At 38.1% G+C, this 13,678-nt stretch overlaps 1 protein-coding gene across 6 annotated transcripts in view; it reads left to right on the forward strand.

Annotated features, from left to right (window-relative positions):
* Positions 1-13,678, forward strand: part of AOPEP (aminopeptidase O (putative)) — a 192,399-nt gene that overhangs the window by 153,132 nt on the left and 25,589 nt on the right. For 3 of the 6 annotated variants that reach the window (XM_087957906.1, XM_087957909.1, XM_026674524.2), the window contains exon 13: positions 13,221-13,337. The exons of 2 other annotated variants lie outside the window; for them this stretch is intronic. In XM_087957906.1, coding sequence (XP_087814032.1) covers positions 13,221-13,337 — 117 coding nt within the window. Of the gene's footprint in view, positions 1-2,094; positions 2,189-13,220; positions 13,338-13,678 lie in introns of all 6 variants that reach the window. One more of the 6 variants, XR_015748062.1, reaches the window with a different exon arrangement.

Consider the following 13,678-nt stretch of genomic DNA (forward strand, 5'->3'; position numbering starts at 1 on the left):
AAGGAAAATGAAGGCCTATCCTTTTCCACACACTTCAGGAAAGCTGTTCCACATCCTTTTCCTTCCTCAATCTCTTTTTAAATACAGGTTTTGGCCGATATAGACAGTTTGTTATATACAGGGCAATCAACATAAAATCTATGTGTATAGGACAGACATTAAAGGTTTAGGATTATCCATTTTCTCTCAAATGGAATTATTATGCTCAAGGGTAAAGTTCTGATGAAATGTTTCTTTGTGAATGCTCAGGGTGGGGTGGGGGCAAAGCCCTATAACCTGACCAAACCTGCTTAGAAGCCACCTGGTTTCCATTTTGCTAGCTCAACACTTCGTTAGATCTTGTATGTTTAATCATTTATGACATTTCAAAGCACTTAGAATGCATTGTGGATTTGAGATTTGTCCTTAAGTGGATCTTCTTTCCATTAGAAGCATTATTGGAAATATATTTTGCATACAACTGGAACTTTTTGTGTTGAAGACTCTGTGGGCGGTACAGCCTATAAGAGATAAAGCAACGTCTTTAAAACGTTTATTGAGTATACCCTAGCTAGCTGACTTCATTCTGCTAATCTTAACTTTGAAGAGATAATTTTCTGGGGAAAGGTACTTTAATGCACATCCAGTCTGTTGTCATTCAAAACTGTAGGACCTCAAAGCACATAATTCACAGTTCAATGCTTCTGGAGACAGTAAAAAAAATAACTTGATACTAAAACTGTCATAGCTTCTTTGTGGGTACACATTTTTTGTAATTGTGTACAAGAGAAGCAAGTGACCAGTCTCCTCTAAATATTTTGGATCATTATCCCCAACATGTCTATTGCTCCAGGCTTGTGCAAATTCTGATATAAACACTTCAAAACTGCTAACATTCAGACAGATTTGTCATCTAGTCAACGTTCAACAGAATTCTGATATATTTCCTAAGCCCTTCAGTGGAATTATAATTTCCAGGTTCTTTGAGAAAAGAGAGAATTTCTTTAATGGGGAAAGTAATTTATGTCACAGCTGCAGATTCATATGAGAGCTTTCCTTCTTTTCCCAGGACTATTAAATTTGCTTAGGAGGCTTTGTGTAGGCCTTTGAACAAAACCTTTGAAAGTCCATAAGGGGAAAAAAAAAAAACCAGTATCACCAGCCTGAATTACTCTTCCACATGAGTGTCGACACTTTTAAAGAACCATTAAAAGATGAACGAGATGCAGATTCTTCACAGACATTAATTGAGTCTTCTCCCTTAGGATTAGTACTTCTCTATGCTTTATACTCTATTTTTAATCATGCCTTTTTCAATTTTATATGCTATAATAGTAAACTAACAGTTTTGTACTTTTCTGAATTTCACTATCCCTTTTAAACATTAACATTTAGCCATTTTCCACCCCTTTGGTAGAGAGGCTAGTTTTCAGGGCATATTATTTTATTCGACAATCACAAAATAAGGAATATCCAGTCTTATCGTATTTACATTAGTGAAATCACTCAAAGAACTGTATTAACTCCTTTAATATAAATCTTAACAATTTCACAAAAGGGATATGTAACATAAATTCAACATAGCTGTGTTTTACCAAGAACGTTTGAGCAGTTATTAAAACAAACAAAAAAAATCCTGTCTTGACAATTTATATATGACCTTGATGTAAAAGCAGCTTTTGGCTGTATTAATCATCCGAGCTACATATAGCAAGAAGAATTTGATATGAAATGGTTATTGGGAAATAAGAGAACCTAGAAGGAAGCTTAGCTAATATAAATCAGGAAGGTATTGAAGGATATGATGTGTTGTTGTCAGATTAAAGAAGAATCACAGCAGACACAACTCTCTATTTTTCATCATCTTCTGTATGCTTGGGCTATATTATTAACTGATACTGTAATTATAGTTCTCTGAAGGAACCAGTTTTGAAATTCTATTCTTTTCTAGGATGTCAAATAAGATATAACATATTATTTACTAAGCAATAGACCAAATAGGCTCAATGACAGGTAAATGTAAGATTAACTAGGAAAGGAGTTGTTCCAGAAAGAGAAAATAGCCCTCCTTTCTGTATCTATTGGCTATTCTTTAAGACGCTGCATCTTTTCTAGGTTTCTGTGCAGTTGAAGAGAATATGAGTTCAAATTCTAGCGGCCCATAAACTATCTTGAATCTATTGGTTATTGGAAAAAGACACAACAAAAGGTACAGAGGGGTGCCCATACCAGATCTGAGTCACCCTTGTCTATTTTGGATCTAAATAATATATTCCTCCAGTTGGAAGCAAATGTTTGGATTAATTGGTATCAATGAATATTGTATGTGGGTATTAAATCGCACATTGGACTTTATTTTGAAATAAAATGCTATTGTTTGGCCACGGTGCTTCTTTTAAAAAGGTATAAAATGAATTTCTCATTTTTTTGTTAAAAATAATTACATTAAACTAAATAAAAAACATATACGTCACTTTGTTAACAATGTTATAAAGAATTATTGTTAAAGGAGGAGTGAAGGTCTGGAAAATGTTTTCATATTATTAGTATTGTTTTTATCCGGGGGGGGAGGGAAAAGAGAGTGAGAGAAAGAGAAAGAGGGAGAAAGGGAGAAGGGGGGAGAGAGAGAGAGAAAGGGAGAAAGAGAGAGAGAAAGAAAGAGGGAGAAAGGGAGGAGGGAAAGAGAGAGAGAGATCCCAGTGTTTTGTTTTCTGTAGGGAAATGGGTCCAAATGACTCTTTGAGTATTTAAGGTTGCAGAAACAGGCAACCAAGTGCTAAGTACTTAAAGGACCCCGTCCTATCAGTGCGAGTTCAGGCACTTCAGCGAGATATTAGTGGTCCGCTGAATTTAAAATTATGAGTTTGGTGGTCCCTGAGGTCCAAAAGCTTGGCGACCCCTGATCTAAGGAGGCTAAGAATGCTGAAACTAAGAGGAGATAGCAGAGTATTATAGTTCCTGTGGCAGTCTTTTCAGCAAGAATAGCAAAAATTTTATAACATTTAAAGCTAAAGTTGTTATGGTGTAAATCATCCTAATTGTATATCTGAAGTGTCTGTCTTTTTGGGTTATATACACATGATTGGAAAGAAGAATGATGAATTATAAATCAAGAAACTTCATACTACAGGCAATGGTAATTATACTGTTATCCGATAGTATTTACTGTTGATGTCAATACAATCAGCCTATAACTGATTGATACAACTCCTACTAATATCATTAAACGTCAGTGATACTATTGGGACTCTGAATATATGAAAAACAGCTGTGTCATTTTAAGATTTTTCTTTTGAATTCCAGAAGCCCCATTCATGAATATGAAATAAATTCTTCAGTTGATTCAGAAACCATAGCCATTTTTTTAGTGAGTGTTGTGATTTTTAAAATACAGCAGCCAGAATTTCAAATCACAACATAATTTCATATACTAGAGCCATGATGGCCAACTTATGGCACGTGTGCCAGAAGTGGCACGTAGAGTCATCTCTGCGGGCATGCGAACCATTAACCAGCTCGTTCTAATGTGCATGCACACGCAGCCAGCTGGCCTCCCACCAGCCAGCTGATTTTCGGGTATCTGCCACGCATGCGTGGGGGGCGGGGCGCATGTGGGAGATGCGTGAGCATGTGCGGGGGGGCGGGGGATGGGGGTCATAGGGGGTCACACATGCATTGTATTATGGGTACAGGCACGCATGTGCGCTCTCGTGTACACGCACGCACTTTTGGCACACGATGACAAAAAGGTTAGCCATCACTGTACTAGAGCATTTTGGTTGTATTTTGCACACCAAGATGAGACTTCACTTTGAATCGATAATGCTGTATATGGTGCTGATAAGGCACATACTCATTTAATCCCTTTTGCTTCTTTTTCCATCTTCATGGCATATTTAAGCTATGAGAAAAGTTAAATTTTTAAAAAACATTTAAGGTTTCTATGGACAAATGTTTCGGAGGTTCTTAATGTTATTTCTTTTGTCATATTTGGGACTGCTGAAAAACAGTGTGATAGTTATATGTTGAGAAGTGGATTGAATAGGCAGTCTTGAAAGCCTGCCAACTCAAGATCTCTGCCCACATAAAAAGCATCATAAACAAGATTTAGAAGTCAGATACAACATTCAGAAGTATATTGATAACTGAAAACCACTTTCAGCATAAGATTGTAGCAGTGGTTAAACGTATCAACTATTATCAGTGGAAAGCACATAAAACAATGGGATATTAGACCTTCTTTAAGCCAGATTTTAAAAAAAACAATAAAATAAAAATTATTTGAACATTACAAATATTTTAACTAAATAACAAAGAAACAAATGAGAAGATTTAGCCTTGAGTAGGTTCTCCTCAGATTCATAAACGTCTTCATCTCTTGTCTATGGAGGGAGAAAAGGAAGAATAATATAAATAAATAAAGGGCAAAAGATCTGCCACTCTAGAGCTGTGTTACATCCCAAATTCCTTACTCTAGTTGCTACGGATTAAATGCAGCAACAAAAAAGAAAAGGAAAACGAAAAAAAATCCATGATGGGAAATCACATTTTTGTATTTAAAGTTAGTTCAGTATCAATATAGATTCCTCTCTTTTTGGCCCTAACCCTCCCACTTTTTTTAAAAAAAAAAGTTTGATTTTGTTTGTGCGTGAGAAAGAGCGAGCTTAGCAGGTAGTTTGGTATGAAAAAGCCTGCATGCCCTTAGAATAAAGGGAACGACAGATTAGGCCTCTTGGCCTTAAAACAGCATTGTCTTTTCATTCGTACTGTGTGCATGGACACACTGCAGACTTCTTTCCATAAATGGTTCTGCATCTTAACTCAATCCTGGTTCATTTTTCCATGGTTGAAACTTTTTGTTGTAGAATATCAGTCTGTTTTTTTCACAGCTGGTTTTGTGGCTGTTTTTATTAAATTCACATGTTGGTTAAAATAAACGTATGTTTGTCCCTGAAGGAGAAATGCTTGCATCCATTTGAAACGAAAGAAAGACAGTGCGGGAGGTGTGTGTGTGTATTCAGATTACAGAGGAAAACAACAGCATTGAGGAATATCATCTGAGTTTATACCCTGACAAGGTCTTTCTAAATGTGTTTACTGTTAAATAAGAAACACCGCTTTGAATTTTTTTGTAATATTTAATTTTTCTTGATTTCTGTCCTTGGCAGATGAAACAATTGTTCTAAGAATGTCTTGGTTTAATTGCAGTCAGTAGAAAACAACCCTGAAGGCAAATTGACAAAGCAAAGGGTTTATGACGAGAGAGTCTTGACAATTCCCTTTCTTGGCCATTTTTCCTTTTTGGCTTGGCTCAAAGTACAGGCTATGAGTGATGATACCCTGACCCTATAAAGCCAGTTTCTTGAACTAATTTGATGGCTTTCATATCTGTGTTTAATGAGGAAGCTCTGTCTAAAGGCAACCATTCACTATCAAAGCTATAGATGGCTTTCTTTCTCTTCCCTCCTTTTTTGAGAGAGGCGTAGGAAGGCATTCTGTTCGACTCAGAGAGAAATCTCGTAAAAACTTTTACAGAGAGAATAAAACACTGTGCTCTTTTAAAGGGAAGGGGTGGGCTTGAATCTGTTGTATGTCTGAAAAGAAAAGGCATCTCTTTGTAATATTCAAAGGTCAAGTTTTCTAATTCTGTTTTGGGACTTTGTTTGTGTTGAGTTTCAGCCAGCATTCTCCAGCACACAGTAGTGGATCTAAAAAACAACCCTTCTCTCCCCACACCCAACTGCTGTTTTCCATCAGCATAAACAGTTCCTTTCTGTAATAACATAGACGGATATAGCGGAGAACCCATTTCTGGGAGAATCAACTCCCTATGCATTTCTTAACCATTTTTGGGAAGAATTGATCTATTTGTATGTGCAGGAGGAGGAGGAGGAGGAGGCAGTAGCTCTAAATGAAATGACATCATACGTATTACTCCCATTGATCCAATTTTAGGCTACAGCCAGGATAAAAGGAAATGGCATCAGGGAGGAAGTATGCTCATTTAGGCACAGGTCCCAGTGTGATAATGGAGTAATAATAGAAATCACGCCAGTGTCACTTGGTTGCTTGTATGAGTCCAGGCACATTTTCCCTTTGAGGAGGCTTTCAATGAATTCATTCAAGTGCAGACTGTAGCAAATGGGATATTCAGAATACCAGCTGTACTAAATGATTTGTGTCCTGGCGTAGGGGTACGCACAAGTCGTCATGCTGTTGGATGCTGAAGTGCATATATCTCTGTCACATTTTTAAAGCGGTGGAAGGTCAGTAGTTAAAATGTTTCAATGACATTTTTTTTCCAGAATTAGTTGGGGATCTGGTATTTATTTCATTTATGCTAATGCAGGGTTGACAAATAGCCTCTTTTAAGGTGGGTGGTCTTCTGGGAGGAGAGGCCGGTGACCTTGTAGAAAACAGTGATACAGCTTTGGATGCAATAAGAGAGGGCTTTTTCCCTGTGCCTATTTGACATTGGGATGTAAGAAGCTCGCTTTTGTTGCCGCTTAAATCGTGTTCTTGCTTTGTCAAAACTTTTTCCAAAGAGTTGGCAGTTGGAGACTAAAAATGACTCTGATAGGCATTTGTCTTGCTAAGTAGATCTATAAATCTAGTTCCCGCTTAGATCCCAGGGAAGCTAGGACTATCCACAAGTTGTTCAGTCAGAATGTGTTGTTCCAATGGTTCTTTCTAATTTAGTTGCATTTTTAGGAATGTATTTTTCTTATTTTTTAAAACTTGGCTTTGTTGCATTTTTTCCAACTGGATTTTGAAAGTTAGAGAGAGCCAGGAATGCAAACTTCAAAAAACATGTACATGTGTCAACCCGTAGAAGAGCACAGTGCAGTTCAGCGTATGTTATCTGTAACCCAGCGAAAATAATTTAAAATCCCAGTTGTTACCCTTAAAAGAATTGTTAAACTTTAAAGGCCAGAGAAGCTTGCGAGAATTTACCATTTCAAGGAATATGATTTTCTGGCTGGCATATGGAACTGTTCTTTGAAAATTACAGACTATTTCAGCCCGCTCAGCACACCATAATAATTTATGTCTTCTCTCAAATACTCTCTTTTAAAACACATTTGGCACAAACAATCATGGGAAAAATGATTTTTTTTTTTCAGGCTAGCTTTTAAGCCCTGTATCACCTTAACAATATTTCTCACTGATGTAATTTTTCCTACCAGCCAAGGTTGCTGTATTTTTGTCACTTAACCTTTTTTTTCTCTTCAACTTGCTTTGTTTGTTAAATTTATATCACACTGCTTGGCCAGAGCTCTGAAAACATTCTTGCAAACATCTATCTCAGTCTGGCAGGCCTATGCAGGAGTGGGCTGGTACCAGTTCGGACCGGTTCAGGTGAACCCGATGCTAATTTTACATCTGGTTTGCCGAACCGGTAGTTGCAATGACTGGCTGGCCCCACCCACTGCTCCCCTCCCTTCCCAGGAGTCTCCATGGGGCCCAGGTAAGCACGGGCCTGTTTCCGGCCTCCACAGAGCCTCCAGAGCAGAGAACCAATTGCTAAATTTTTTGAAGCTCACCCCTGGGCCTACGTTTTTCCTAACCTTTTCTGTACAGGTAATCCTCAACTTATAACCACGATTGAGCCCAAAATTTCTGATCCTGTGAGACAGTTGTTAAGTGAGTTTTGTCTCATTTTACAATCTTTCTTGCCACAGTTGTTAGTGAATCATTGCAGTCGGTAAGTTAGTAGCATGGTAGTTAAGTAAATTTAGCTTCCCCATTGACTTTGTTTGTCAGAAGGTTGCAAAAGGTGATCACATGAATCCTGGGCCACTGTCATAAATATGAATCTGTTGGCAAGAACTCTGAATCTGAAATATTTCTGCTGCCCTCTAGTGTTTTCATAGTTTTTGCAACGCAGATATTGTAACCTAAATTGCCATGCCTTTTAGTTTTGGGAAACTACTCCACTGCTTTCAGTTGCTTTGAAATTCAACCAGATCCCATTAGAAATTAAATAATCCCATTTAGAGCAATTTGTGTTACCTCTTATGGGAGTACCCTAAAGTGCATTATTTCAAAATGGGGATATTCTGCACAAATATCAGTTTTAACGGTTTATTGTTATAAGCTGTAAGAAAGAATCATATAAGCTGGATATAGTAATTGTAGCATGGATTTAGAAGAAAAGATTTTGCATGGATTTGCTAATCATGAACTAGAAAAGATCACACAAAGATTTCAAATAATTGTTTGAAAGTTTTGCAAATTAATCAACAAAGTATCACAGAGGGAATCATGTAATAGATTATAGATCAGGGGTCCCCAACTCCCAGTACACAGCTCAGTATTTGGTCGTGGCCCTTTGGGAACTGGACCATGCAAGCTGCGGGCACACATGTGAAACCATGAAAGGAGAATGGAGCTGAAAAAAGCTAATTACCAATCAAAACGTATTTTAAGTGTGTACATGCTTAATTTTATTTATATTGGTTTGAACTAAATCAGACTAAAGAATGAAATATAGACAACGTAGTTAGAACTTACCATATACTGTGTTTCTCCAACAATACGCCCCCCCCCCCTCAATAGGAAGACCTAGCATGTTTTCTAGGCATAAAATCAAATTAAGCCCCTCCCCCCAAATTTAGGCCTAGTTTAAAATATGCGAAATTGGGGGGGAAAGGTAGGGGGAACTTGCCATTAGGAGTGCCCCGCGGGCAGCTACGCCTCACCATCAGCCGCTCCTAACACCATGGTGGAGCACGGAGGGCTCCCTTATCTCTCCCTTACCCGAGTCAGCAGGTGGGCGGCGCCAGCATGGATGTCCGGCAGCGTTTCAGCCGCTTCTCAGGCCTCCATAGCTTCCATAGTTCCCACCGGTGCTGGCGCCTCTATCGCCAGTGCCGTCTCCAACAACAGCATCTGAGTCGCTCCCGCTATTCCCCCGTTCCCGTAACAACAGGGAAAAAAACATTTTGAGGTACCTGGGAGCGCCGCGTGCTGCATTTTGGTTTAATCCCGAGCAGCTGGGTGGGCGTGAGAAGAGCTGAGCGAGCGTCTCTGCTGCTTCTACCCTTGGTGCTCCAGCCTCGGGCTTGCAAGTTTGCAAAAGTCCCAGTGCGCAGCCCGTTCCTGCATTCCAAGCGCCCAGGATGAGCTGCAGCTGTCCCTCTCTCGCCAGTGCCGTCTCCAATAACAGCAGCAGCAGTGGTGGGAACCATGGAAGCGTTTCAGCCGTTTCTCAGGTGGGGTAGTCGCCTCCATAACTTCCACGGTTCCCGCCGCTGCTGCCGCTGTTATTGGAGATGGCGCGGGCAAGAGAGGGACAGCTGCAGCTCGGCCTGGGTGCTTGGAATGCAGGAACGGCTGCGCATCGATTTTTGCAAACTTGCCGAGCCCGAGGCTGGAGCACCAAGGGTAGCAGCAGCAGAGACGCCGCTCAGCTCTTCTGATGCCCACCCCGCTGCTCGGGATTAAACCAAAACGCAGCGCGCGGCGCTCCCAGGTACTTCAAAATCTTTTTTTTTCCTGTTGTTACGGGGACGGGGGAAAAGCGGGAGTGACTCAGACACTGTTGTTGGAGATGGCACTGTGCGGGGGGGGAGAGAAATTAATTCACCCCCCAAAAGATGTCCTAGCTGTTTTTTCGGGGCTCAAAAAAAAAAAAAAAAAAAGGCCCAGCCTTATTTTGTGAGAAACACGGTACATTCGATCTGAAGGACACAATATTCACTCATGGCATAAATGGTATGAGAGAATATCTTGAGGTGGTCATAAATGCATCTTATTTGTCGAATGCGGAACAAATCCATGTTTGTCCTCTATTAAATTCTACTGCCCTGCTTACTTCTTCAATTGATTAAAAGTTTTGAAAATAACATTTAAAAATCAAATAGAAAAGTTATATTTTGCATTTCACATCTGCATATAAATTTAGTTCATACGTGAGAAATGCACATTTTATATGTTCCATATTTTGTAATTTCTCCCTCCCTAGTAGTGTTTGCTCTTAATATAAAATTCAGGATTGGAGATGAATGGCATAAATAATAAGTGGAAGATTCTTACTTTGTCCTCTCCTCTCGGTTGCTTTTTCAAAACCTCAAAATTTCAGCTGCATAATGCATAATGATATGAGTTCCACAGAGGTAAACTGAGGTCATGTGGTTACCTTGTTTCTACATTTCTTTGCTTAACTTGGCCAAACTCAGAACCTTGATGAAATTTTAAACAATAGTTCCTTGTACAGTTAACATATAAAGTCAATGCCAAAGGTACATTTCAAAGGAAACCACAAGTCAATTTTTAAGTCTTTGGTGCTGTTTCTGGTAAATGGCAGCAGTTTCTATGGAGAAAAAATAAATGTTTATAAAATAACATTACGCAACACTTGAACTTAGATTTATTTTCAGAAATAGACAATGATTTTCCAGAAACACCCCTCTATTTCACTTTAAAGATCCTCAGAAACAATTGTATTATATACATGAAATTGAGCAGAAAGCTAGCCACAATTGTTTAAAATTGTATTCCACAATCCAAATAAGATTCAAGCGTATAAATTCAAGTCTTATATTTCCCTTGCTATCATAAACATTCTGCAGTTGGAATCTGCACATCTAGAGTATGAGTTCGGGATTGCTAATGGGTTGGTTGTCTTATTGCTACGTTTAGATTTTACATTCAGAGTACCCATTTTTCTAAAAAAAAAAGTTACCCGTTTCTGTCACAGGCCCACTGATAAGTTTTACTAATCTTCGCTGGAGCTTGGGTAAATGTGCTTAAGTTGCAGCTTTAAGTAGCTGCAAGATGGGCACTGTCTGTAAAATATATGCTGAATATATATGAAAGTAGAAATATATTAGATGCACGATCAAATGCTAGAATTCAGGCTCACTTTTGTATGATGGCTTGTAGTTGCATCAAGTGCATTGAATTGCATTGCCCATGCCAAACCAGGGTCAGTGGTCCCAGCAAATCAATGGAAATAGCACACAGGGGTATGAAGTTTAGTTTAGGCTGAAATAGCTGGAGCTGCTCAAACTAGATATGTCAGACAGCTGCCCTATGCTGAAATAATGGTTTATATTTTTCTTTACAGAGTCCATATACCACTAATACATTATTTTGTAGACACTTAGATTACTTTTTAAAACTTTGGGTTGTGAGAGAACTATTTTGAGAGTCACTTCATGGTGAAACGGGCAGCAAACAAATTTAGTAATAAATAAACAAACTATTTCAATGTAAATTACCCAGCACATGGTTGTAAGGTTTAGAACTTGTATTTTATAGCTTGGGCATATGATTTTATAATTTGTAATGCCTTATTAAATAGTAGTGTCACTGGTTGCATTAAGAGGGATAACTTTGAATAGTCTAAATACTGAAAAAAATAAATTTGCGTGTTGACTTCTTGCTTTAATAGCATGAACTTTGTAAATGGAAACAAATCAGAAAGAAATGTAGGGTATCTTAGAACAGGGGCGTCCAACCTTGGCAACTTTAAGACCTGTGGACTTCCAGAATTGCCAAGGTTGGATACCCCATCCTAGTGTAATAGAAAAACAAACTATCATTTCTCCTAGTTTTAATATATGATGCCTTTTAAAATGACTCTATTATGATGGAATGGAAGAATAGAATAGAAATAGAATAGAGAGGAGAGGAGAGAACAGGAGTACAATATCTTTATTGACCAAATGTGACTGGACACACAAGGAATTTGTCTCTTGATGCATAAGCTCTCAGTGTACATACAAGCAATAAAGTGATAAATCATAAGATACACCCAACAAAGTGACAGTCATAATATATCAATAGGAGTAGATAATAGGAAAGATGAGGATGATAATAGTAATACAATCCTACTACACGGTTAAGTGTCCTTCAAGATTATAGAAACCAGTAATCCGTACTGTTGGAATTGTTATAGGTAACCATAAACATCCAGATAACTGCAGTATATCTCTTCTCCAACTGTCGTTCAGTTTGAAGCAGTTCTGTCCTGATTTCCCATTCTTGCAGTTGGGACTGCAAGCTAGAAATTTTGGGGGAAATGGTAGTCCCAGCACATCTGGAGAGCATTGAGTTGATGATGGTTATTCCAGTGCTGAATAATATAGACATGATTTTAGAGTGGGATTCTATCTTAAATGAAATCTGATCCTGTTGATGACATTAATGTGTAGTGTCTTTTCATGAAGTTGGAATGGGGTAAATTAATCTGCAAATGTAACCCACTCAGAAACTGGATTCCTAAGTCAGTTTCTTTCTTTGCTTGCAATGTTAAACGGGGCAAAGAGGCAAAGTCCTTTCACCCAAAGATCTGGAAAGGGATCAGAGGTTGATTTTCATTTGTGATTAAATAGGCTTTCAGCATCATGATTTTATTTTTTATGCACAGAATTATCTTTGTCTATTTTTGGGGAATGAAGACATTGGCTACATAAGGAACCAGCTACTGCTTTTTAGAACACCAAATTTCCCATTCAAATGGTTTATTTCCCATCCTTTGGCATGCACCTTATTTTCAATGATTTTTCCATATAATAAAACCAGAATAAATGTAGCACTTAAGGACTTGTTGAAATAATGGTTTTGTAATTTTTCCCTGTTCACTTTCCCTGCAGTTAAATCCCACATTTTCTTCTATTGTTCATGCAGTAAACTAGAATTATTTATACTCTTAATTGAAAATTGAATTCACTGATCATAGGGAATTTACCTCTGAATAAGTATGCTTAGAATTGTACTAAAAGGGGGTGGATGGATATGTGGAGATAGGGATGTATGCGTGCATGTGAATGATATTGTTGCTATTTCAATTTTGAAAGAGAAATTCGGATAAATTTGTATTTCTGTTTCGCTACAGTTCTTCAGCCCTTATGTGTATTATAATCTCCAGGAAGTGATGCAGTATAATTTGTGCTTTTGACAATTTCCTATGAAAATTAAATAAGTATATTTTGCAAAGCACGTTAGCTGATAATAGGTTTATCACTTAACTGAGATTAGTATAGGTTTAATCTTACATAACTATAGAATAGAAAATCTTGGCAAATGAACAACCTCTCACTTTATTTTGATAAAGGAGCTTCTTATAATAATGACACGAGAGTGTTCATAATGAACTCACACATTGTTTCTGTATATTACAAGCATGTGGTATAATTTCATAGGTTATCTGAGACTAGTCACTGGCTGGCCTCTTTTATTTGAATTACAAAAAGGTTATAATTTTATCTCACAAGCTATTTATTTTCTTTTAGCTTTCCCCGGACCAGCTGGTCTTCCTTCTGGAGTGTCTCCTGCAGAAGGGGACATTCTGTTCAAAAATGCTGGAATGCTTACAGAAAACTTACCACCTCCGTGAGCAGGATGCAGAGGTAAATCCATTTACAGACACAGGGAGCTCGCAAAGGGAGCCAATCACACGGAACAATTGTATTCTGTTGGATGCAGGATTATTCTATTTTTTTTAAAAAATCAATTTTAAAAACTTAAATTTGTCCCGAAGGCCATACAGGTAGAGCATGGGTTGCATTGACTGCTTTCAGTTTTAGAGGCTATGTTTTTAATAAACGTTTGTTTTTAACAAAGCATGTGTGTACATGTATGCTTGCATAGTTCAGTTAGTACAGCCAAGTCACATCTCTCCACTTGTCTTTTGAGTTTGAAAAATACACACATCTGGAGAGAATTAAATGATAAGTGCCTTATTGTGGAT

Source organism: Notechis scutatus, chromosome 2 (assembly GCF_049901735.1).
Source record: "Notechis scutatus isolate UNSWTSFEM ecotype Mainland chromosome 2, rNotScu1.2, whole genome shotgun sequence".
In the NCBI taxonomy this organism is placed as follows: Eukaryota; Metazoa; Chordata; class Lepidosauria; order Squamata; family Elapidae; genus Notechis; species Notechis scutatus.